Source organism: Equus przewalskii, chromosome 2 (genome assembly GCF_037783145.1).
Source record: "Equus przewalskii isolate Varuska chromosome 2, EquPr2, whole genome shotgun sequence".
NCBI classification, from domain to species: domain Eukaryota; kingdom Metazoa; phylum Chordata; class Mammalia; order Perissodactyla; family Equidae; genus Equus; species Equus przewalskii.
Window position 1 is genome coordinate 57409746 of NC_091832.1, and position 27754 is coordinate 57437499.

At 35.0% G+C, this 27754-nt stretch overlaps 1 protein-coding gene across 4 annotated transcripts in view; it reads left to right on the forward strand.

Moving 5' to 3' along the window:
* Window positions 1–27754, forward strand: part of FZD3 (frizzled class receptor 3) — an 86712-nt gene that overhangs the window by 20744 nt on the left and 38214 nt on the right. For all 4 annotated transcript variants that reach the window (XR_011537697.1, XR_011537698.1, XM_070611357.1 and 1 more), the window contains exons 3-4: window positions 11358–11554; window positions 17042–18059. Coding sequence is in view for 2 of the 4 variants with exons in the window: in XM_070611357.1 (XP_070467458.1) it covers window positions 11358–11554; window positions 17042–18059 (1215 nt within the window). In the remaining 2 variants the exon portion in view is untranslated. The remainder of the gene's footprint in view (window positions 1–11357; window positions 11555–17041; window positions 18060–27754) is intronic.

Genomic DNA, 27754 nt, shown 5'->3' on the forward strand with positions numbered 1-27754 from the left:
AAGAAACTGCTGAACTGTATTGTATAGTGGTTGTACTATTTTACGTTCCTACCAGCAATGTATGAGAGATTATTTCCTCTGAATTCTTACCACCACTTCGTATTTTCACTATTTTGTATTTCAGCTTTTCTAATATGATGTAGTGATACCTCATGCAGTTTTAATTTGCATTTCCCTTGTGACTAATGATATTGAACATCCTTTCATATGTTATTTACCATTCATATATCCTCTTTGGTGAAATATCTGTTCATGTCTTTTGTTCATTTTCCAATTGAATTATTTGTTTTTTATTTTTGAGTTTTGAGAGTTCTTTATATATGCTAGATACAAATCCTTTGTTGGGTATGTGGTTTGCAAATAGTTTGTCCTAGTCTGTAGCTTATCGCTTCATCCTCTTAACAAGGTCTTTAGGAGAACAGAAGTTTTAAGTTTTAATGAAGTCCAGTTTACCAGTCTTTTTTTCTTTTATGGATCATGCTTTTGGTATCATTTCTAAGAACTCTTCAGCCTAGGTCTGAAAGGTTTTCTCTCTCTTTTTTTTTTAATTTTACAGTTTTATGTCTTATATTTAAATCCATGATCAGTTCTGAGTTAATTTGTGTAAGGTCTGGTTCATTTTTTTTTAGGTATAAATATCCACTAGCTTCAGCACCATTTTTTGAAAAGACTGTCTATCCTTCCAATTTCTTTTGCTCCTTCATCAAAATCCAGGTGGCCGTCCTTGTGTGGATTTATATCTAGGTTCTCTATTCTGTTCTATTGATCTTTGTGTCTCTCTCTCCACCGATACCACAGTGTCTTGATTACTGTTAGCTATATAGTAAGTCTTAAAATTGGATAGTATGATTCTTTCCACTTTCTTTTTCAAAGTTGTTTCAGCTATTCTACTTCCTTTGTTTTTTCATATAAATTTTAGAATAAGCTTATCTTTATCTGCTAAAAGTCATGCTGGGTTTTGATAGAAATTTCATTAAATCTGAGATCATTTAGGGGACAACTAACATCACTACTTGGTGAATCTCAGATCCATAAACAGCGTTGTTTTGGGTTAAATTGAGTCTCTCTAAAATTTATATGCTGAAGTCCTAACCTGCAGAACCTCAATATGTGACCTTTCTGGAAATAGGGTCATTCCAAATGTAATCAGTTAAAATGAGGTCATACTGGAGTAGGGAGGGGCGCCTAATGCAATATGACTAGTGTCCTTATAAAAGGGAAATTTGGACACAGACACCACAGAGGGACAATGATGTGAAGAGGCACAGGGATAATGCTGTGTAAAGACTGGATTTATGCTGCTGCAAGCCAAGGAACTACCAGAAGCTAGGAGAGAGGCCAGGAACAGCTTCTTCCCCAACACCCTCAGAGGAAGCATGGCTCTGCTGACACCTTGATCTTGGACCGCTAACTTCCAGAAATGTGATACAATGAATTTCTGTTGTTTAAGCCACTCAGTTGGTGGTACTTCGTTACAGCAGCCCTAGCAAACTAATGCTAGTGTATATCTGTCCATTTATTTGTATCTTCCTGTATCTTCCTTGATTTCTTTCATCAGCATTTTATAGTTTCCAGCATACAAGTCCTATATATGTTTTGTTGGATTTATACCCAAGTATTTCTTTCTTTTCTTTATTTTTTTTAGTGATTATAAATGTATTGTTTTAATTTAGTTTCTACATGCTCATTATTTTTAAAAATACAATTTTTTTGTATGTTTCTCTTGTATCCTACAACCTTGCTGAACTCACTCACTAGTTCTAGGAGGAGTTTTTTGTAGATTCCTTGAGATTCAGTGTAGGCAGTAATGTCATCTGCAAATGAGGACAGTTTTCTTTTTCTAATCTCTACATTTTTTATTTCCTTTTGCTTTATTGTGCTGTCCAGTACTATGTTGAATAAGAGTCGTCAGAGCAGGCATCCTTCCTTTGTTTCCAGTCTTAGAAGTAAAAATCCAGTGTTTCACCATTAAGTATGATGTTAATTGTAGGGTTTTTGTAGATGTACTTTATCAAGTTGAGGAAGTTACCCTCTATTTCTAGTTTGTGAAAAACTTTTAGAATCATGAAGGCTTTTTCTATATCATTTGGAATGATCATGTGATTTTTCTTTGTTAGCCTATTAGTTTGGTGGATTACATTGATTGGTTTTTGAGTATTAAGCCAACCTTGAATTTCTGGAACAAACCCTACTACGTTGTGGGGTATATAATGCTTTTAATATATTTTTGAATTTGATTTGCTACTATTAAGGATTTTTGCATTTATGTTTATGAGGGATATTGGTCTATAGTTTACTTCTTTTGTGCTATCTTTGTTTCGCTTTAATGTTAATTAATCTTTGCTTCATAGAATTAGTTGGGATTAGTTCTTTGCTATTTTCTGGAAGAGATTGTGTAGAATTGGTATTAGTTCTTCTTTAAATGTTGATTAGATTTTACCAATGAAACTATCTGGCCTGAACATTACTTTTTCAGGAGGTTTTAAACTACAAATTCAATTTCTTTAATAGTTATAGGACTATTCAGATTATCAGTTTCATCTTAGGGTGAGTTTTGGTAGTCTGTGGCTTTTGAGGAATTGGTCCACTTCATCTAAATTGTCTAGGTTATGGGTGTATAGGGTTGTCTGTAATATTCCCTTATTATCTTTTTAATGTCTGCATAGCCTCTAGTGACATCGTCTCTTTCATTCTTGATGTTGGTAATTTATGTTTCTCCCTTTTTTATCAGTATTGCTAGAAGCTTATCAATTTTATTGTTATTTTCAAGGAATCAGATCTTGATTTGAGTGATTTATTTCCCCTGTTACTTTTCTGTTTTCAGTTTCATTGATTTCTCCTCTTTTTTTGGAGGAAGATTAACCCTGAGCTAACATCTGCTGCCAATTCTCCTCTTTTTGCTGAGGAGGACTGGCCCTGAGCTAACATCCGTGTGCATCTTCCTCTACTTTATATCTGGGATGCCTACCACAGCATGGCTTGCCAAGTGGTGCCATGTCTGCACCTGGGATCCGAACCAACGAACCCCAGGGCACCAAAGCGGAACGTGCGCACTTAACCGCTGCGCCACCAGGCCGGCCTCTGATTTCTCCTCTTTATTGTTTTCTTCTGTTTGCTTGCTTTCCATTTATTTTGTTCTTTTTGGCTATTATGAATAATGCTGCTCTGCTGTGAGCATTCATATACAAATTTTTGCTTTAACACCATTTTTAATTGTTTTGAGTGTATACCTGGGAGTGGAATTGCTGGATCATATGGTAATTCTGTGTTTAACTTCTTGAGGAATTGCCAAACTGTTTTCTAGAGTGGTTGCCTTATTTTACATTCCCATCAGCAATGTATGAAGGTTCTGATTTCTCCACATCTTTGTCAACACTTGTTATTTTCTGTTTTTTAGATTATAGCTATCCTGGCAGGTGTGACGTGGTATCTCATTGTGGATTTGATTTGCATTTCCCTAATGATTAATGACATTGAACATCTCTTCAGGTGCTTATTGAACATTGCATAACTTCTTTGGAGAAATGTCTGTTCAAATTTTTTGCCCATTTTAATAATTGGGGTGGGGCGGGCCCAGTGGCATAGTGGTTAAGTTCACACACTTTGGTGGCCCAGCGTTTGTGGGTTCAGATCCTAGGCACCGACCTACACACCACTTATCAAACCATGCTGTGGCAGCATCCCATATACAAAACAGAGGAAGATTGGCACAGATGTTAGCTTCAGGGACAATCTTAATCTTCCTCCCATATACAAAATAGAGGAAGATTGACAACAGATATTAGCTCAGGGCCAGTCTTCCTCACCAAGAAAAAAAAATAATTGGAGTGTTTGTCTTTTTTGTTGAGTTGTAAGAGCTCTTTGTTTATTCTGGATACTAGACCCTTATCAGATATATTATTTACAAATATTTTCTTCCATTCTGTGGGTTGTCTGTTCACTCTCATAATAGTATTCTGTAATGCACAAAAGCTTTTAATTTTGGTGAAGTCCAATTTATCTTTTTTTTCTTTTGTGCTTGTGCTTTTGGTGTCACTCTGTGAAACCATAGCCAAATCCAAGGTCATGGGAAATTACCCCTATGCTTTCTTCTACCTGTTTCATGGGTTTTGCTCTTATATTTAGGCCTTTGATCCATTTTGAGTTAATTTTTATATATGGTGTAAGGCAAGGGTCTAGTTTTGTTCTTTTGCATGTGCATATCCAGTTGTCCCAGCACCATTTGTTGAAGAGGCTGTTTTTCTCCCGTTGAATGGTCTTGGTAACTTTGTGAAAATCAGTTTACATATATGTGAGGGTTTATTCCTGCACTCCCAGTTCTATTCTAGTGGTCTACAGTCATATGCTGCATAACAGTGTTTTGGTCAACGACAGATGGTGTATATGATGGCGGTCCCATAAGATTTAGGACCATATAGCCTAGATGGGTAGTAGGCTATACCATCCAGGTCTGTGTAAGTACACTCTGTGATGTTCACACAATGAGAAAATTGCCTAATGATGCATGTCTCAAAATGTATCCCTGTCATTAAGCAACACATGTCTGTGTATGTCTAGCCTTCTGCCAGTACCAAACTGTTTTGATTACTATAGTTTTGTAATAAGTTTTGAAATTACAACATGTGAATACTCCAACCTTGTTCCTCTTTTTCAAGGTTGTTTTGGCTGTTCAGAGTCTCTTACAATTCTGTATGAAGTTTAGGATCAGCTTTCCATTTTTGCAAAAAAAGACCACTGGGATTTTTGAAGGGATTACGTTGAATCTATAGGTCACTTTAGGGAGTATTGCCATTTTAACATTGTCTTCCAATCTATGAATATTGGGTGTCTTTGCATTCATCAGGTTTTCTTCAATTTCTTTCAAAGCTATTTTGTAGTTTTCTCTCTTGCATCGTATTGGTTAAATTTATTCCAAAGTATTTATTCTTTTTGATGCTCTTGTAAATGAAATTGTTTTTTGCTTTCCTTCTGTTGGTCGTTTTTAAAAAGTTCATTTTTAATATCTTTATTCCTGGAATGTAGAAATGCAGTTGCTTTTTTTTTTTTTGACCCCCATATTGACTTTGTATTCAGTGACCCTAGTGAATTCATTTATTCTAATGGTTTATAGATTATTTTGGATTTTCTTTGTAACAATTATGTTTCATCAGTCTGATTCACTTAGGAGACAGAACCATCAGTGATTTAAATAAGGGAAGTATAATATAAAGAATTAATAACTATTAAAGGAGAATAACTGTAAGATATAGAGAGAGCTCTGTAGGGTTCTCTAGGGCTGAGGGTCAGTCTTTGAAGGGGCCCCCAAACCCCAAAGTTCAGACCTTAATTATAGAAGATGTAGTTGCAGCTCCCTGGATAGCAGACAAGATCACTAGGTTGCCTGGGCCAGAGCTGGTCCACAGTTGTCAGGCAAGCAGGAAGCAGTCTTTCAAGGCGTAGGCAAGTGTTAGCCAATAGTTGGGTAAATAGGGGGAGTCAGGGCACTGTCACAGGAGGCCTTGAGCATGCAGTGTCTGTACTGGAAAGCTGCAAGAAGGTGGTCACCAGGGTGGGCTGGGGCTGGAAGTTGCTGAGGGACCATCCTGGGCATGTGGCTGGGACAGAGCACCATAGATTTCCTCACATTTACACTGCTGCTGACTGTGCAGAAGCTCCAGGCAACAAGAGAAGCCTACTTCATCCTGCGGTATTCCTCCAACACTCTCTATTAAGAAAGTTTAAAATCATGCTCACTGTAAAGGAGAAATGGTGAAAGGAATCCCATCCATTATCACAGAGCATGTATTAAAGGGTGAATTTGGAACTGAGAGATAAAAATTTGGTAACCAGAACACGTGTCTTCTGTAAATAATGATAGTTTATTTCTTTCTTTCCAATCTGTATGCCTTTTCTTTCTCTTTTTTTTTTTTTTGAGGAAGATTAGCCATGAGCCAATATCTGCCACCAATTCTCCTCTTTTTGCTGAGGAAGATTGGCCGTGAGCTAACATCTATGCCCATCTTCCTCTATTTTTTATATGTAGGATGCCTGCCACAGCATGGCTTGATAAGTGATGTGTAGGTCCGTGCCCAGTATCCAAACTGGCAAACCCTGGGCCACCTAAGCGGAGTGTGCGAACTTACACTATGCCAGCAGGCTGGCCCCATACATTTTATTTCTTATATTTCTTTCTTTCTAATCCTTTTACATTTTATTCCTTCTTCTTATTGCCCTGGTGAGGACTCTCAATATGGTCTTTAATAGGGTGGTGATAACAGATATTTTTGCCTCACTTTTGATCTCGGGGGAAGCTTCCAATAGTTTACTACCAAGTATGAGGTTTCTGTGGTTTGATGTATATACTTTGTGTAAGATTGAGGACATTTCCTTCTTAGTCTGCTACAAGTTTTTGTAATAAATGGGTGTTGCATTTCATCAAATGGTTTAATGCATTTATTGAATGGATTGTGTGATTTTTTTCCCCGTTTTCTGTGAATGCCACTAATTACATTAACTGATTTTTCAAATGTTAATCACCATTGTATCCCTGGGAAAAAACTTCCTTTGGTGTGGTATATTCTTTTTATGTATTTCTGGATTAATTCACTAATACTGAGATATGATTTTTACATCTGTGATCATGAGGTACAATTTCCCTTTCTTATATAGTCCTTGTTAGGTTTTGTTATAAAAATTATGCTACTTTTATAAGATGAGTAGGAAAAGTTTCCTTTTTTCCCTGTTTTAGGAAGAGTTTGTTTATGATTGCTAGAGCTTCTTCCTTAAATGTTTGATAAAGTTTTTCTAGTGAAACCATCTTAGCTTGGAGTTTTCTTTTTGGGACAGTTTCTAATAATGAATAAATTTCTTTATAGATAGAAGACTAGGTTTTCTATTTCTTCTGTTATAACTTTTGGTAAATTGTGATTTTTTCCCCCCAAGGTATTTGTTCGTTTCATCCTAACATGTCAAATTTGTTATTTATGGTATTCCTCATTATTTTTCTAGTTCTCTCTTCATTCCTGATATTGGTAATTTATAGGGATTTTTCTCTTTTATTTTACTTACTATTTCCTTTTTTCTACTTTTTCTAAGTTTGATTGGCCACTCTTTTCCTAGCTTCTTGAGATGGGGTGTAGAACACTGATTTTTTTTTTTCAAGTTTTCTCATTTTCTGATACAGGCATATCAGGTGAGAAATTTCCTCTGAGTACGGTTTTTGCTGACATTTTATTGTCTTTACTAAATTTCTATATATACACATTATATTTATATTATAAATATATATAATTATATGTACAATTTAAATTTCAGTTATGATTTCCTTTGTTGACTGTGGGTTATTTTAGAAATTTGTTGTCTAATTTCTAAATTTCCAAACAGTTGGGTATTTTCTGGAATTCTTTTTGTAATTCATATTTACCTTAATTCCGTTTTAGTCATAGAACATTCTCTGAATGATATTAGTACTTTGAAGTTTGTTGTAGATTGCTTTAGGACCCAGAACATGGCCAGTTTTGGTAAAGATTCCATGTGTATGTTAAATAGGTTCCAGTCATTGTTGGGTGCCATGATTATAAATAGGTCATTTAGGTCAAATTTGTAATTGTCTTTAGATTTTCTATATTTTTATAGAATTTTTGTCTCTCTCTCATATATTGAGAGAAGTGTATCAATCTCTCTCTCTGATTGTGGATTGTGTATTTCTCCTTCTCTTTCTATTTTTGATTACAATAATTTGAAGCTATGTTAACTAGTGCATATATGTTTAGATTTGCTTTTTAGTCTTAATGAATTGATTCTTTTATTTTGTCTGGATGAAATGACCTTCTTTATCTCTGGGAACACTGCTTGTCATAAAGTCTGCTCTTTCTTTTGCTTAGTTCTTCCATTGTTTATTGTTTGCCTTTTTATTTTTCACCTATCTGTGTCATTATATTGAAAATGTGTCTTTGTGAACAGCATAGCGTTTTTTTCTGTTTTTGTTTTTACCTAGTTCAACAATCTTAGTCTTTTACTTAAAGTTTTTAGTCCATTTATATATAATGCACTTAGTGATGTGCTTGGGTTAATATCTCCTATCTTATTATTTGATTTCAATTTGTCCAAACTGTTTTGCATTCTTTTGTCTCTCTTATCTTGCCGTCTTTTGTATTTTATTTCTCTTTATTACCTTGTTAGTTGTGATTCTTTTATTGTTTACCCTAGAAATTATGATATATACCTTTGACTTATAATTTCTAATAAAAATAATTACTTTAGCCACTCTGCCATTAGTAGTCCTCTGACTCCCCATCTTTTCCATTTTATTATTACACCTGTTAATTTCTGTGTATTTTGTATGTATTTTAAGACATTAGTTTTTGTTGGTACAGAGAGTATTCATATATATTTTCTCACATATTCATTCACCCCTTTTGTTGCTCTAAATTCCTTTTGAATTCTCATCTTCAGTCATTTGTCCAAAGAACTCTTGAGCTTTCCTTTTAGTGCAGGTTTGTGGTGACTAATGTTCTCTGTATTTGTTTGTCTGAAAATATCTTTACTTTGCCTTCATTTATAAAAAATATTTTTGTAGGCTACAGAATTATCGGTGGGCAGTTATTTTCTTGCAGCTCTTTAAATAAGTCATTCCGTTGTTTTCTGGTATTCCAAAGTCAGCTCTGAGTGGTGTTGTTGCTCCATTGAAGGGTAAGGTATCCTTTTTCCCACTGGCTGCCTTTTGATATTTTTCTTTGGCTTTCAACAAAAAGTAAATAAGATGTGCCTAAGTGTGGTTTTCTTGTATTTATCTTTCTTGGGATTTGCAGAACTTTTTGAATCCGTGAATTGTTGTCTTCTATCTATTTTGGAAAATCCTCAGCCATCAACTTTTTATATAATCCCTCTGCCCATTCTCTGTCTCCTCTCCTTTTGAGATTTCAGTTATGTATATCATAGACTTTTTCATGTGTTTACATGTCTCTCATACTCTTTTCTGTATTTTTCAGTATCTTTGGTCTATGTGCTTCTGTTCGGATATTTACTATTGCCTTGTTTTCTGCTTTGCCAGTACTGTCTTCTGATATATCTAATGAGTTCTTAATTTCAGTGATTATATATTTCAATTATAGAATTTCCATTTGATTCCTTTCATAATAGATTCCAGTTTTCTGTTGAAATTCTTATCTTTTATTTTCTTGAACATATTCATCATAGTTATATACTGTCTTGTCTGTTAAGTCCAATAACTGGATTACCAAAACATGGTAATTTTTTTTCTTGGTTTTTCAGTCATATGGTCCTGTCTCTTAGAATGCCCAGTAATTTTTTAATGTGTACTTAGACATTAGAGAATATTGGTGAGATTCCAGATGATGTTATATTATTCCAGAGTAGATTCACCCTTTCTTCTGCTTAGCAGATAAATGGGGACAGGTCACCTTAACTCAGCCAGAGATTAAGCTGAGTTGAGGCTGGGTTGCAGTTTTGGTGGGTCTCTGCCTCCCTCTGATTTGCCCCTGCTAATGTCTACACTAGAGTGTAGACATTCAGGGGCTTCCAGTTGAGAGTCTGGTATGTTCAATTCCCCAGGCAGGACTTGGACTCTAATTTGTGTTTCCTCAGCCTGATAAAATTCCCAGAATCTGCACTCTGCTTTTCAGAGGCTTTCTGCTTAGCTTCATAGCCTCCTTCTCTGTGCAGCTTCGGAGTGTTCAGATATCTCGAAGGGAAAACTAGCTCTGTGTCAGGCTCAATTGTTGGCACTTCCCCTTCTCACCTAGATCTTCGAATTTTGTCTGTAGCATCACAAGCCCACTAAAGCTCTGATGATTTCTCAGTTCTCTAGCACCAGCCTAGGCAAAGCTTGATTCTCAGCCTCTTGCTTTATGCCCAGATTCAGCAAATACCTCCTTGGAAAAGTGGTTGTGCTTATCAGTCCACCTCTCTGTGCTTCCCTGTGTCTGGATTCTTAGCCCCTCTAGTTCTTTTCCTTTTATAGTTCTCTAGTAGCTTTAAATAGATATGTTTAAACTTTTTTGCTTTATTTTCAAGTTCTTGATAGAAACATTGGTTTAACACAAACTACTCTTCCGTATTTGGAAGTGATAGTTACATATAGTTTATCATCACATATAGTTTATTGTTTTATATATTTGTCGTATATCGATAATGACATCCGTTATACCGTTAACTTCTTTGACATCAGTTTCTTTAAGTGACTCTTCATTTTCTAACTGCCTTGTGTATAGGAGGCCTCTGGAAAATATTATATATCAATGTTGAAATAAATTGATTCTTCCTCAATAGAAAGGCCTGGTGGTGAGAATATCTGTTATCAGTTCAAAATCAGCAGTGACTCTGAAACTATTATATAAACAAGTAGAAAAAGTATTTGGTAGTCAAAAGCCCAGATGCACAGTTCTTGGGATATTTGATGTATTCCTGTGGTTATAATGATGATTTTAGTATGGTTTTATGTTTGAAGCCACTATTTTTTCTTTTTGTTTCCTTAATATCATCTTACAGTGATAGCTCTGTTTACATCATGTGATTTTAAAGTTGAAAGAGCTCTGTTTTATAGTTTATTTTTAATGTAAAAAGAACAAGAAAATATGAGACAAAGACAGATCTCTTCTCTACCTCCCACCTTCAAAATAATATTTCTATGTATAACTACTTCTCTTCTCCCTACCCTTTTCATTTCACTTGTCCTCTCTCTCCTATTGGCACATTAATTGAAGAAAATGTAGAAACTGAAATAGATAAAAAGAAGACTGTGAAACTCTCTTGTAATCCTATCACCAAGCAGTAATCACTCCTTTGAGCATTTGGCATATATCGTTTTATGTTTTTTCCTATGTACAATGGATCATATTGTTATTAGTTGTTCTCAGCCCTGCCTCTTCATTAATATCACTTGTAACAATTAAAATATACATATATCGGGGCCGGCCCTGTGGCCGAGTGGTTAAGTTCACGTGCTCCGCTGCGGCAGCCCAGGGTTTCGCTGGTTTGGATCCCAAGCGCATACATGGCACCGCTCATCAGGCCATGCTGACGCAGCGTCCCACATGCCACAACTGGAGGCATTCACAACTAGAATATACAACTGTATATTGGGGGGATTGGGGGAGATAAAGCAGAAAAACAGTAAATAAATAAAATAAAATATACATATAGATTCTGGGATATACCTCAGAATTAACCAAATCAGAATCTCCAGAGATAAGAGTTTTGTTAAAAAATAAAACACAAAAACTCCCCTTCAGAAATTTTCAATAACCGTCAGGAATTTCTTTTAAGTGGAAAAAAAAGAGTATTGCAATGTTAGATATAAAAAGCTTTAATTTGTATACAACTCTTTCTCTAATGATTCAATTTTAACTTTTTCCTAGCCATTCCACCCTATGGTGAATCTGGATTGTTCTCGGGATTTCCGGCCATTTCTTTGTGCACTCTATGCTCCTATTTGTATGGAATATGGACGTGTCACACTTCCTTGTCGTAGGCTGTGTCAGCGGGCTTACAGCGAGTGTTCGAAGCTCATGGAGATGTTTGGTGTTCCTTGGCCTGAAGATATGGAATGCAGTAGGTGCGAAAATCATAGATTTTCATGGATCATTACTTATGTTGCAGTATATTTAAAATTACTTGTCTTCTAGTTCATTCATTTTTTAAAACTTTTTTGAAGTATATATATTAGTCTTAATTTTGAACAGTAGTTTCAAGGCCTCAGAATTATTCATTTCTTTAGGAATTTGGAGGCCCTAAATGAAAAAGGTAGAAAAAAAACCCCATTTCTAAAAAGAATTAAGTTAAAAAAAACATAATCAAGACATTCACTTGATTTTTCTCTCTTAAAATTTTTTTTGTGGTTATAAAAGTAATGCCATTTATGGAAAATTAGAAAATACAGTGAAGAAAATAATCGTTCATTGCTTTATCATTATACATTTTTAATGATATTTTAATGGGAATTAAATATCTTTATGATTTAAATGTGTTAATGACTAAAGTAGTTGTGTCAGTTCTGTTTTCCTGTCGTGTGTTAACATACCAGACCCCACAAAATGTCAGATGCTTTTCAAATAGATAGGTTGTAAGCATTTCCTCAAAGTTTAAGGGTTTTTACTAGACAGTCTTAGAAATTTGTATGGGAGAATGTTATTATTACTAAAAATGTTTGCAGTATTAATACTGTATTTCTTATATACAAATGTACCTTTTTTGTATTAAGGATAAAGAATAATTATATGACTACATATGTACCTATTATTATCTAGCTCTGTCCAATCTTAATATTTTGTAATATTTGCCTCAGTTTTTTTTTTAGGAGGTAAAACCATACAGATAGAGTTCAAGGTTCTTTCCATGGTACCCATCTTGATTTCATTCCCTTCTTTCCTCCCCAGAGATGAGGTAATCATTATGTTGAATTTGTTGTTAATCATTCCTATGTTTGTTTTTATACTCTTACTACATATATACATATCCCATAGACAACATTAAATTTTTTTTACAAATATCTATGTTTGTATATGTAGGTCTGGTTCATTCCTTTTAATTGCTGTATAATGGCCAGTTGTATTAATATTGTGTAGTTATTTAGCCATCCCCTACTGATGGTCATTACGTTATTTCCATGTTTTTGCTATTATAAGCAGTGCTGCACTGAACATTGTTTTCTCCTTCATGTTTAAAATTAATTTTGTTTATCATCTGACAATAGCCCTTGGAGGGAAGTAAAAAGAAGGTGTTACTCTCATTTGATGGATGGAAAAACTTAAGAAATAAAACATACATTAGTTTCTTGTGGTCAGTTCACTGACATTTTACTTTCTAATATTTATCTACTCTATTTCCCACCTATTTAACCTATTCTGTTATCTAGCCCCATGTAATCATTCATCCACTCTCTCCCCAAACACCTGATAGTGTTTATAGTCTCTCTTTTAGAAATCTGTAAATTTCTTGGTGTTTATAATAACATTTATGAATTGCCTAGGTAGGAACCTTATTTTTTGTTTCTTGTATCTAACTCCCATTGTTTAGTGGTGTTTTTAATAGTTTATATACAAGTATAGAAGTATCATTATGATCTTTATTTCTTTGTTTCTTTTGATAGGATTAAATCTGTTTTGTGTCCTCATTCTTGCCTGTGATTGCCTAACTCTGAAATCTTAAATTCTGGCAAACTGATCTTTCATAACAAACTGTTATTCTTCAGCATCTCTCATATCTTTGTTCCTACTGTACCTGTTCTTCAATTTCATGGATACCCCAAACTTTGGGGTTTTTTTCCCCCCTCCTAATATCCACCTTCCTGATCTCTTTTATTTCCTTGCTTAGCTTAAGCTCTGAAGTCTCTCACTGAAATAACACTTTTGCTAGCAATCTCAACTCGTTCCTTTTACTGTACTTGTTCAGATCTCCAACTGGATTGATTTAGCCAATTTCTTACAAATTAATTATTTGTATATTTAATGATTCAAACCATAGCAATTCTATTTACTGTTTGTCTTTGGTCAGTTTCCAATATAGTCAACAGGAAAATTCCCCTCAGCACCTATGCCAGATCTCTATCGCTCACTTCAAACCCATATTTCACCTTTATACTATATTTGGTCCTTATTCTCCTCACCTTAGCCCGTCCTCCTTTACTGAAAATCAGTTAGGCCATATTGTGGTCTGCTACATCTCAGACTAATCCTTCTCAGTTTCTTGTCTTGAATCGTCTTCCTTTTTCTCCCCCTTGAATACTGGTGATTCCCAGAGTTCTATTCCTGTTCTCTTTGATTCTACATGCTTTCCCTGGATAATCTCATCTTACTGATTTTAACTCTTATTCGTATACTTATGACTTCTAAATCTAATTCTGTAGCCTTGACATCTTCCTGCTAAGTTCCAGATCTGCATAGGCAGCAGCCATTGGAAACCCTAGCCTGAGTTTGTCTTGGATACCTCAGTTTCAGCATGTCTAAAGTTGGTTTTATTCCTTGCTCATTTCTTTATTGCCTGAAAGTTATCTTCTTCCTTCATTGACCTTAGCTCCCACATCCAGTCAGTTATAAATCCTTTTGCTTTCATCTAACTAATTTCATCTCTGTCTCATTCTCACTGCCTTATCTGGTTTTACTTCTGACTGAAGTGGCGTCTCTGCCCCTATTTTCGTCCAGCTCAAGTCTGTCTTGCACACTGCTCCTAGTCATCTTTCTAATTACTTGGGTTAGGGCTATATGAATGTATATATCCAACAATTATTAATTCAACAAATATTAATTGGATGTGTTCTATATGCTAGGCACTCTTCTATGTGCTGAAGATGAGCAATGAACAAAACATAGTCTCTGTTTTTATGGAGCTAAAATTCTAGTGGTAGTGGTAGTGGTGAGAGATAAATAGATAATGTCAGATAGTAATGAATGCTAATAAGAAAGAGTAGGGTTAGGTGATGGTAATACAGTATGGAGAAGCAGAAGGACTCTGTTTCTTATGGAGACATCAGGGAAGGATGTCTTTGATAAGGAGGCATTGGAACAGGGACCTGAGTGAAATGAGAGAACAAATAATACAGATAGCTAGGGAATAACAATCCAGGCAGAGGAAGCAGAGCAGCAAGTACAAAGGCTGTGAAATGGAAGCATGCTTGGTATATTCAAAGAACAGCAAGGAGACCAAAGAGGCCGGAGCAAGTGAGGGAGGGAGAACAGAAGGAAATAAAGTCAGAAAAGTACTGGGAATAGGGTCTTTGTAGCTCTGGAATGGGGTTTGGATTTGACTCCGAGTGAGAAGGGAAGGCGTTAAAGAATTTTGAGCAGAAGAGACATGATCATGAGCACAGGAGTAGCGTGTCTTTAAAGGACCACCCTGGCTGCTGTGTGAAAATGGAGATCACTTGGCAGTCTCTCCAAAAGTCCAGGCAAGAGGTATTGATGGCTCAAACTGGGCAGCAGCAGTGGAGGAAATGAGAAGCAGTCAGATTCTGGATATATCACAAAGTAGAATGACAGGATTTGCTGGTGGATTGTGAGGTGTATATTAGAGAGAAAGGGCGTCAAGGACGACTCCAAGGGTTTTGGCCTGAACAACTAGAAAAGTGGAATTATCACTCGTGGAGATGGAGAAACCTGAGGAGTGGAAATCAAAAGTTTGGTTTTTGGAAGGGTTAAAGAGTGAGGGATGTGTGTATTTTGAAGTGGCAGTTGGAAGTAAAAATGTATGTTACTTTGCATGGTTTTAAATTTTGTATCAATGGTTATATATACATACATGCATGCACACACAGACATACATACACATATTTCTGCAGCGTGCTTACCTCTCCAACCTCATCTCCTGTGACAAGTGATGCGAACTTCATGCCCCAACAATACTAAACTCATCCTGTTCAAACCTCTATGCCTTTGCTTGCATTTCCTGCTAGAATACTGATCGACCTACTGCCATTACTGGCAAATGCTGATTCAAAATCTTGTGCCTGTGAAGTCTTTCGTAACCTCTTCCTCTAAAATAATTAATCCTTCTCTATATCATTTTTATACTATATATGGATTTTGATTGCTTCATGTATCACACTGCTTTATTTTGTATTGTGTTTACAAGTTTGTAACTCCTTTTAGACTCAAGGATAGAGATCCTGATTTGTCTTTTTATTTTAAACCCCTGACATACTGCAGGATTCCAATAAATGCCTGAATACAATAAGTTTCTGTCATTTGGCTTTATAATTCTAAGCCCTGTGAAGAAAATGGTTTGTATTAGAAAATAAAAGATTAATCAGCTACAGCATAAAGTTATGCATGTATTTGGCAAACTTGATATGAATGACAGTTTCTTGGAGACTATGTGGTACGTATACACTAGTAAACATCTAGTTAGTGGGAGTCTGAAGGCTTAGAAACTGATACTGGCAAGAAAGTTAAAGACGCAGGAAATTCACGAGAATGGTATCCTTAGTTGTGTAAGAATGTCTGCAACACAACCCTGTTTTCTTTGTCCTGAGGCTGTGTATGACACTTTCTCGAGTCTGTGGATCCTGTCCTTTTGGAAAATTGTGAAAATGCGGCTTTCTTGTGCCTTAACACAGGCTTATTGAAATGTGATTGGTCGTGGTGGGACCCAAGAATTTGCGTTTTAAAACAACCTTAACTTTTTCTCATGCATAGCAAAGTTTGAGAAAAACTGAATTTAGAGAACGCAGTGGACTGGAGAGAAATTAAGGATGGTAGGAAAGAACCAGTCGACATTAGGGACCTTAGAATGCCCTTAATCAATATGAGAAGCAGAGAGTGAATGTAAAATGGGAAGAAAAGATCTAAAAACTAAGCCACTTGTAAGGATTTCTAGTGCTAATCTAACTCAAAACACCTTGGGCCATGCCATTAAGGAAGACTTTTAACTGTTATGTTTAAGTAAGTTCTATTTGAATCTAGGGTAAATTGAGGACTACTGTAGTTAAAGCTTAGAAAAAAAGTAACTTTTAGCTACTATTCTGTTGGAGTATATTAATTTATTATATAGAATATATATTTGCATTTTGAAATCTTACTCTAAACTGTGTCCTAAATAGTTTATTTGTACACTATTTATTGAAGGTTATGCTTAACTATTTTAATAAAGGTACTGTTTTAGAAGCCAAAACAAAATTAAGTATAAAACCATATCAGGGGGCCGGCCCCATGGCTGAGGGGTTGGGTTTGCGTGCTCTGCTTCGGTGGCCCAGAGTTTCACTGGTTCTGATCCTGGGCACGGATGTGGCACTGCTCATCAGGCTATGCTGAGGCAGCATCCCACGTGCCACAACTAGAAGGACCTACAACTAGAATATACAACTGTGTACTGGGGGCTTTGGGGAGAAGAAGGAAAAATAAAAAAAATAAAACATCAATTTTTTTGTCAATTATGGAAAATGTAGTAGTATGGCCCACACAGAAGATATTACCATTTACTTTATTCCTGTTTATTGTAATGTGCCCCAAGGACAAAAGAATAAAGTCACAGGTGCTAAATTTGGAAATCCAAATTGTTAGGTGGCAGATTTCCCAATAAGTAAAAATGGTTCTCATCTTGTATTTTATAGGTTCCCAGATTGTGATGAGCCGTATCCTCGACTTGTGGATCTGAATTTAGCTGGAGAGCCTACTGAAGGAGCCCCAGTGGCAGTGCAGAGGGACTATGGTTTTTGGTGTCCCCGAGAGTTGAAAATTGATCCTGATCTTGGTTATTCTTTTTTGCACGTGCGTGATTGTTCACCTCCTTGTCCAAATATGTACTTTAGGAGAGAAGAACTTTCATTTGCTCGATATTTCATAGGATTGATTTCAATCATTTGCCTCTCTGCCACGTTGTTTACTTTTTTAACTTTTTTGATTGATGTCACAAGATTCCGTTATCCTGAAAGACCTATTATATTTTATGCAGTCTGCTACATGATGGTATCACTAATTTTCTTTATTGGGTTTTTGCTTGAGGACCGAGTAGCCTGCAATGCATCTAGCCCTGCACAGTATAAGGCTTCCACAGTGACACAAGGATCTCATAATAAAGCCTGTACCATGCTTTTCATGGTACTCTATTTTTTTACTATGGCTGGCAGTGTTTGGTGGGTAATTCTTACTATTACATGGTTTTTGGCAGCTGTGCCAAAGTGGGGTAGTGAAGCTATTGAGAAGAAAGCATTGCTGTTTCACGCCAGTGCATGGGGCATCCCCGGAACTCTAACTATCATCCTTTTAGCGATGAATAAAATTGAAGGTGACAATATCAGTGGCGTGTGTTTTGTTGGCCTCTACGATGTTGATGCATTGAGATACTTCGTTCTTGCACCCCTCTGCCTGTATGTGGTAGTTGGGATTTCACTTCTCTTAGCCGGCATTATATCCCTAAACAGAGTTCGAATTGAGATTCCATTAGAAAAGGAGAATCAAGATAAATTGGTGAAGTTTATGATCCGGATTGGTGTTTTCAGCATTCTTTATCTCGTACCACTCTTGGTTGTAATTGGATGCTACTTTTATGAGCAAGCTTACCGTGGCATCTGGGAAACAACGTGGATACAAGAACGCTGCAGAGAATATCACATTCCATGTCCATATCAGGTAAGGGAACCCTTGTTCTAAATTTCAGAACGTGTAATACTGAAAAGAAGGCATATTATTGTAAAGAGCTAATCTTAGCTGGGGGTTTTTTAAAACTCTTTGTGAACCTTCAACTTGTACGTTAAAATTTTAAAGTGAAGATAATGAACAAATATATTGTAATAAGAATGTTGTACACATGTTTCTATAAACGTCTTCCTTTTAAAAGATGACTTTTACAAGTATAAGCTATGGGCTTTAAAGCAATTTACTTCTGTTATCACAAAACAGTTGCTTATTGATTCTTTAGAAGTCTGCCCGTTTCAGGGGAAGAAGTACTTGACCAACTCTGATAAAAAGGCACTGTCTTTCTGTGGAAATGTTACTGATGTTCAGAATAGGTATTAATTGTTTTAACAGTTTTATAAAGAGAATAGAATGCAGTTGTACAAACTAGTACATCTCTTAATTGGTCTTGGTTTTCTTTTTTGCATACTGAATGTTTTGTGATTTATGTTTGAGTTTAAAGAGATCAGATAATCGTAATCATAGTCGTAGAATCATAGAATTTTAGGTCTAGAAAGAACTTTAGAGATTCTTTATTCAGGTTCCCTCTGTAATTTAGACTTCTTAAATATCCATCTCGAATGTTAAGTGGCTTGCTCACACTCAGCTGGGATATCGTCCTAGGAGAGGGGTGGAACAAGGAGAGTATTTCAGAAGAGCTGATGCGAAGTATCTCTCTCTCTCATCTTAAAACCTTCCCTAGAACCTATGCCCCTAGCTGTTACCCTCTCTTCTTCCTTTTTTTTTTTTTTTTAAGATTTTATTTTTCCTTTTTCTCCCCAAAGCACCCGGTACATAGTTATGTATTTTTAGTTGTGGGTCCCTCCAGTTGTGGCATGTGGGACACTGCCTCAGCATGGCCTGATGAGCGGTGCCATGTCCACGCCCAGGATTCGAACTGGTGAAACCCTGGGCCGCTGAAGTGGAGCACACGAACTTAACCACTCGGCCACGGGTCTGGCCCCTCTTCTTCCTTTTAAGACAAGTTTTCATGAAGGAGTTGTCTCCACTTGGTGTCTCCTGTTCATCATGTTCTTGAAGTGCACCAGCCGCCCTTTCATCTCCCCCAACCCTTATGTTTTGCTACTATCTTTTAAATGCCTTTATTAAGATAGTTATGTGTTATAACTTGTTTACTTAGTCTCTTTCCCCTATTAGACAATGAACTCTTTGAAAGCAAGAACTTTTTTTCATATTTTTTGAGTGCACATTCTGTAGGTTAGTAGATAATAACATTGAGAATGTGGGTGTATGGATTGAGAAGAAGAAACACTGAGAAAAGGTAACAGTGGTGCTAGGGACAAGGAGTGTATGATTAGCACATAGTCAGTGCTCATAAATATTTGATGACTGAAAATACCAATTCTCCTACTTTTATTTTGTGTAAATAGTCCTATACAAAGTTACATTTTTATTATTGTATAAATATTAGCTACTGGCTTTTAGAAAATAAATCAACTCAGTAAAAATACCAGAAAAATGAATAATTGAAATTCTATTAAATTTCTTGACAGAATTACTTATTAAAAAGTTATAATATGAGTTTTCAGACTTGAAGCTAAGTGCTAATCAAATTGTGCCTCTAATAAGAGATAGAATGAATTATATCATATGCTCCCCCATATAAGTTATCTAAGATTCCAAATATATATTATCTTAGGGCTATTGAAGAAATAGTGTTTGACTATGAAATAATGACCTAAATAATATGAAACCCCAAACATATAAGTTACTAAATTAGAGTAGTTGGGATGCTGCTATTTTCACAACATTCCTAGAATTCCTTTAGCATCTTTAGAGCCAGTTAGAGCTATACAGAAATATATATGTGTGTGTGTATGCATTTCTTTATAGTCATAGATTAAAAGTGTTTTTTATTTCCAACGTACAGAAATAATGTTGGGTTTCCAACATACCAAAAAGAATAGAGAATGATATAATAACAATAACACAGCTACAAAACTCTAGACTCTGGAGCAGGAATCCTGGCTTCATATCTTACTTCATTATTTACTAGCTTTATAACCTTAAACCAACTTCACCTCTCTCTACTTCAGTTCTTCATCTGTAAAATGAGTAGTAGAATCCAATAGTACTAAAATAGTAGTAGTATTAGATATAAATAGCAATAGAATCTACCTCCTAGGCTTGCTTTTAGGAGTATACATGCAAAACACTTAGAACAGTGCCTACTGTGTAATAAGTGCTCAAATATTAGCTCTGTTATTCATCTTCTTCTTTATTGTTGCTGCTGCTGTTACTGTTATTTACACACACACACATACACACACACACACAAATACATATATGCATATAAATATATGTCTATTTTTTAAACCAGCCAACACCTAACTTTAGCAAATGCCATATTTGCTTCAGACTTTTAAAAGAAATCGTATTACAGATTTGGCTGAAGCTCCCTGCATGTCCTTCCCCAGTCCTGTTCCTCTTAATCCCTACCCAGGAGGTAACCATCATCCTGAATTTGGAGTGTATCATTCCCATTAAATTCTATACAATTACCAATATGTATGTAGCTATGAAAAAATTTCATTTTACATAGTATGTAAATGATACACTATATGTCTGTTCTGTACCTTGATTTTTTAACAACTTTTAGTTTTTGAGATATATTTATGTTAATACTGTAGCTCTAGTTCATTTTTTAAAATCTTTCCTTTAAAGGAAGTTTACATTATAAAATATTTTAAATATGTGAAGTATAGAAAATAGTGTAACAGACATCCATGTACTCACAACCCAACTATCTTGAAATCTTAATATTATGTCATGACTGGCCAGCTGGCTGGCTGGCTCTCTGTCATTAAGGACGCAGTTGATAACCCCACTCTGTTCTTTCTATATTCCTGTTCCCTTTCCTTCTCCTTCCCCAGAGGTAACCCTTCTCATAAATATGATAATATTGTATTTATCATTCTTCCAAATATTTTTATACTGTGGCTGAATATTTATGTATCTATAAAACTTGCTGTTTTGCAAGTTTTAAAAATCTATATATGACATCATTTTGTAGCTTGCTTTTTCACTCAATTTTATGTTTTTGACAATATGCATGTTGATATGTGTACCACTAATTTGTTAATTTTAACTGCTGTAGTCTAATGTATAAATATACTGTAATTTATTCACTCATTATCCTGTTGATGGACATATAGTTGTTTCCAATTTTTTTGCTACTGTAAACCATTTTGCAGTGAACATTCTTGTAATACCTGTCTTCCTTGAATGTGACCAGGAATTACCATAGGTATATATTAAAAAGTGAAATTGTTGTATTATAAGATATAGACATCCTCAACTCAAGTTGTTATTTTAATTTATACTCACAGTAGAGTATGAGTTTCCCATCTGTTCCCATCTTGGGGTTCTCAGGCTTTTAGATTTTTTTTTTAACTTTTTATTGAGATTATGATAGTTTACAACATTGTGAAATTTCAGTTGTACATTATTGTTTGTCAGTCGTGTTGTAGGTGTACCACTTCACCCTTCATGCCCATCCCCCACCCCTTCTTTCCCCTGGTAACCATTAATCTGTTCTCTTTGTCTACATGTTTAATTTCCACCTATGAGTGGAGTCACACAGAGTTTGTCTTTCCCTATCTGGCTTATTTCACTTAACATAGTACCTTCAGGGTCCATCCATGTTGTTGTGAATGGGACGATTTTATCCTTTTAATGGCTGAGTAGTATTCCATGGTGTATGTATATGTATATATATACCTTCTTTATCCAATCCATATCTTCTTTATCCAGTCATCAGTTGGTGGGCACTTAGGTTGCTTCCACGTCTTGGCTATTGTGAATAATGCTGCAGTGAACATAGGGGTGCATGGGACTTTTTGAATTTCTGATTTCAAGTTCTTTGGATAGATACCCAGTAGTGGGATGGCTGGGTCATATGGTATTTCTATTTTTAATTTTTTGAGAAATCTCCATACTGTTTTCCATAGTGGCTGCACCAGTTTGCATTCCCACCAGCAGTGTATGAGGGTTCCTTTTTCTCCACAACCTCTCCAACATTTGTTTTGGTTATTTTTGCCATTCTAATAGTTGTAAGGTGATATCTTAGTGTAGTTTTGATTTGCGTTTCCCTGATGATCAGTGATGATGAACATCTTTTCATGTGCCTATTGGCCATCCATATATCTTCTTTGGAGAAATGTCTGTTCATGTCCCCTGCCCATTTTTTGATCGGGTTGTTTGATTTTTTGTTGTTGAGTTGTGTGAGTTCTTTTTATAGTATGGAGATTAACTCTTTGTTAGATATATGATTTACAAATATTTTTTCCCAATTGGTGGGTTGTTTTTTTGTTTCAATCCTGTTTTCCCTTGTCAGGCTTTTAGATTTTTGCCAACCTTTGCAACAATATCTCTATAATTACTATAGTAATAGAATAATAAAATTACTTTTATTTCCCTTAGTATTCATAAGGTTGAACATGTTTTCATATGTTTCTTGGCCATTTGGGGTTTCTGTTTCTGTGATTTGACTATTTGTTACCTTCGTCTCTTGCTCTCTTAGGTTATTTGCCTGTTGTTATTGTTATTATTGTTGTTGAAGTATTCTTGGTATCAATTCTTTGGCAGTTGTTTGCATTGCAGGTATCTTATTCTGTTCTGTCACTTGTCTTCTCACTTTGTCTTTTCTTTGCCTTTTGTTTTGTGTTTTAAAAGCTCCTTCCCCGCCTCTAAAGTCAGAAAAATGGTCTGCCATATTTTTTCTAGCGGTTTTTAAATTTTGTTGTTTTGTTGTTTTGTTTTTTTGCTGAGGAAGATTAGCCCTGAGCTAACATCTGTGCCAGTCTTCCTCTTTTTTTGCTTGAGGAAGATTAGCCCTGAGGTAACATCTGTGCCAGTCTTCCTCCACTTTATATGTGGGTCACCACCACAGCATGGCTGACAAATGATGTAGGTCTGCACTTGGGATCTGAACCCATGAACCCAAGCTGCCAAAGCAAAACTCACCAAATTTAACTATTATGCTGTGGGGCCAGCCCCTAAATTTTGATTTTTTGATTCATATCTCTAATCCCTTGAAATTTATTTCTGTCTACGTTATGAGTAACATAATTTTATTTTTCGATATGAATAAGCAGTATGTTTTCTGCACCATTTATCAGATAGCCTATCTGCATTGTAATGCAACCTCTATCATGTAAGTTCCCTTTTTAGCCTCTCTCTTTTGTTCCATTGGTCTGTTTCTATCACCTTGTGTCCACTCACATTTTCCCTAGCTTGTTCTTCTTCAAAATTATTTTAACCATTCTTAGCACTTTTCTATGTGAATTTTAGAATCAATTTCTCTGTGAATAACACTTTTGAGATTTTGATTGAATTTGTTTTTGATTTTAAAGGAATCTGGGGAAAATTGCTGTCTTTGTAATACTGAGTTTTAGTACTTTTTGTTTCTTTGTTTGTGTATTTATTCATTCATTTGTTCCTTGGCACCTTATAGTTTTTGTTGCAATTGTAAATGGTATCTTTTCTCTATTAGATTTTTACATTGGTTATTGCTGGTGTACAAGAATGCTGTTGATTGATTTTTGTATATTGATCTTATATTGAGCATCCCTGCTGAACTTTTATCATTTCTAATTGTGTATAGATTCTCTTAGATATTCTTTGTAGAACTCCTATTGTCTGCAAATAAGGACAAGTGTTTCCCTTGGTTGCTTTCCAATTCTTATGTTTTATTTAAGATTTTTGCATCTATACTCATGAGTGAGATAGATAGTGATAAATTTTTTTCTCCTGCTGTCTTTGTCCAGTTTGGGTGTCAAGGTTATAATAGCTTCATAAACTGAGGAGTTTTTTTTTTCCGTTCTCTGAAGTCATTTTTACAATAAATAGGAACTGTCTGCTGTTTGAAAAGGTTAGTGTATCTTCGTGTAAAAACTCTGTTACAGTATCTTTGAATAAGGAGAGAGAAATTGTGGAAGACACTAGATTTTTAAAACTACCATTTCAGTTTCTTTAGTAGTAGTTGTTTTAGTCAGGTCTTTTATTTCTTCTTGAGGCACATTTGGTAATTTATATTTTTCTAGAAAATTATTGCATCTTAACTTTTCAAATATTGGCATGAAGTTATTCTTTTTTTTTTTTAATTGTTACCATTTCCTTTTTTGGTTCCTAGTATATGTTCTCTTTTTTCCCCCTTGATCAAGCTTACTAGAGGATTATCTTTTTAATTCCGTTGTTTCTGTTCTTACTTTCTTCCTACTGTTTTTCTTTAGAATTACTTTGTTTTTTTTAGATTCTTGAAAGTTTGACTCATACATGGTCAGTATTTCCTGATTTTTAAAGTGAATTTAAGAGTCATTGCAAATTTAACCCAAAAACCATTATTAACCAGGTTGGTCACTCATTCAGTTTCCCATACTTGGCTCCAAGCAACTTTATGATTTTTTTTTTTTGAGAACCTTTTATTAATTCAAGTTGGGGAATCTCTGGCATTTTTTTCTTCATAGAAAAGTTTTCCCAAATCTGCTGGAAAGAGACGTTTTTCACACTAACGCCTCATGGATTAATAGCACTCAGATCCATGCGCTGTTTTTTAATTCCCTGCAGTATGGTAGGGTTTTTACCCCCAGAATTTGTATTGACCTTTTCCTTCAGCATTATAGTTCAGAGGCTGTTCCGGAAGATAGTCCAGATGTGATTAAAGGTTAATTATCTGTATGAGTTCTGTGAATTCTCTTGTGACTGTTTGGCCTTTCAATCTGATCAAGTAATAGAAGTTGTGTTAAATCTGGCTTATTCAAAAAAGATAAAGGGCTATAAATATGAACTCTGACTATCTGTATAGATTTTATTGTGGGTAAAATCTGTGATCTTATTTGATATCCACAACAACCTTATGAAATAGATAGTATGACTTCATTCCTGCCACTCTAAAGGGAGGAAGTTGAAACAGAAAGAAATAATATGGCTTACACAGTCACATTAACTCAGGGGTCAGCAAACTATAGCCCATTGACAGACAATAGGGCCTCTACCTGGATGTTTTTTGATTTTTTGAATTGTGATAAAATATTCACTATAAAATTTACCATTTTAGCTATTTTTAAATGTACAGTTTTTTGGCATTAAGTACATTCACAGTATTGTGCAGTCATCACTGCCATCCATCTCCAGAAGCTTTTAGCTTCCCAACCTGAACCTCTGTGCCTGTTAACCATTAACTCCCCATGCCTCCCTGCTTCCCAGCCCCTGGTGACCATCCTTCCACTGTATGTCTGCATTTGAGTGCTCTGGGTGCCTCATCTAAGTGGGGTCATACAGGGTTTGTCCTACTTTGTGATTTTTTAATATTCAGATATTAGAATTTTAATATTAGTTTTCATTCAAAATAATACTGTAGAGGAATCTTATACAGACTTGTCAGTTGAGCACCAGAGATATTAAATTCCTATTTGAAGTAATATCCACACATAATTGAACAAGATTTTCTATCACTGAGCATGCCTAAGAGAAGACTTAGCAGGCTCTGGTGATAATTCCTAATAAGTTTTAAAATGTAATAAGCAATGATGTTATCCTTAGAGTAGCCTCCTCCAGTGATTTAGAGAACATAATATTTGAATATGTTTGCTTAAAAATCAGTGAGGTTGCTTTACAGTCATTTCTCAGATTACGGAAGCTTTCAAGTATTTGAAAAATCAGTTTGTGAAGTAGTTGATCACTTTTTTTCCCCAAATATCAGTTGGATTTAATGCAAATTGCACGTATGTAAGTCTACGATTTGAAGAAAAATGGGCTTGTATAAAATATTTAAGAATATTTCAAATGGGTGTCCTTGCTGAAAAAAGAAATTAACTGCTTAGATTTTAAAATATTTTATACCAAAACTGTTTTTAGCAAGAACGCTTTTTTAAAGTGTATATTAAATAATACTTGAGAAAGTAATATTTAATTCCTGAATTTAGAATTAATTATGAAATATAGCCTGAGTTCTCAGAATAATGTATATTTTACAGTTTAAAATCAGTAAAGTTTATTCCTAGAATACATTTACATCTGATGTATTATTTAAATAACATATTAGTAATTTTCCAGGTACAAGGTTTTTTTTTAAAGTAATTCCCTCTGTTTAGTGCCTTCTAAGAGGCTGAAAGCGTTTTATGAAAGAGTTCTAAGTCTCAGAGGTTGTTGGTATTTCTAGAAAACCATTTGAATGTAACGTATGGGTTGAAAACATGGGCTTTAAAGTCAGACAGACTGGGTTTATATCCTACCATTCTGAGCCTCAGTTTCCTCATGTAAAAATGCAGAAAATAATATGTTAAATACAGTAATACCTCATGGGTGGCTATGAAGATTAAACGATAATAAATTTAAACCTCTTACTAGAGCACCTTGCACAAAGGAAAATTGCAATATTAAATTCTGTTGTTACAAATACAGAATTCTTGAGGTTTGAAAAAGGAGTATCCTTATATTCTGTACTAGAGTTGTAATCTTTTTCCTTTAAATTGATTTTCAAGAGACTACATTTTCTTTCGTAAAGTTCCCCTTCATTTTTTCTCATTTCTTTGATCCATCTAATCCAATGCTACATGTCCCAAGGAGTTTTGATACTAGAACCAGTGTTTCAATAATAGAAATGTGTTACCATAATACAAGCAGCTTGCCTAAGACTATCAAATTCACAGTAGAGCCATTTGTGGAATTCTAAAAAAAAATTATTTTTATAGAAAACAAATAAAAAAACATTATTTGTATTCTTTCAGCCACACAAGGCAACCCATCTGTTGTTTATGTAGTCTTGATTCAGTAAAATACAAAAATAGACAGAATAATGTCAAATCTCACTTACAGTTTTAGCTTCATTTTCTAATAAGAGTGCATCCCTTTACCAGGCTGTTGCAAAACGAATCATCCTTGTTTATGAAAGGACCATGAGGGAAATGGGTATGTTTTACACTTCCAACATTAGCGACAGTGATAATTCTGTATAAATATATAGTGCTACTGATCTTTTTTCCTGCAGTCTTTAAAGTGTTAAATATCGTACCTGTGACTTCTTAGCACCAAATTAATTTTTCCTCAAAATTGTTTAGTGTCCATAATATAGGAAAAGACTAAGAATTCCCTGAAAAATATTTAAGTGTCTTGTTTTGTAGGAAAATATTATATTATAGAAATATAGAATATTAAAGAAATTTATAGACCTTTATTAATACTGTTGTATACGGGTTTTAGAATGTTGTCAAATGGCCCTTTTGGATAAATATATTAAAACATACAAGTTACTATTATTCTGGCCTCTGTTAAACAGAGTAGCCTAAGCCATGAGTTCAATTTAAGTCTTAACTGCAGATATATCTGGTGTACAAATAGTTTACACATTCTGAGGAAAAAATTCAGTGTACTTGTTATAATCTCCAGCACAGCACAGCAAACTTTCTGTTAAAGGTCAGATAGTAAATATTTTAGGCTTTCCCGGCCATATAGTTTTTGTTGCAGCTACTCAACTCTGCTGATATAATACAAAAGCAGCCAGAGATGATATGTAAACAAATAGAAGTGTTCTAATGAAGTTTTATTTACAAAAACAGAATTGTGGCATATTTGGTCTGCACTCTGTAGTGTGCCAACCCCTGATCTACAAGGGGCAAGCATTATTCTAT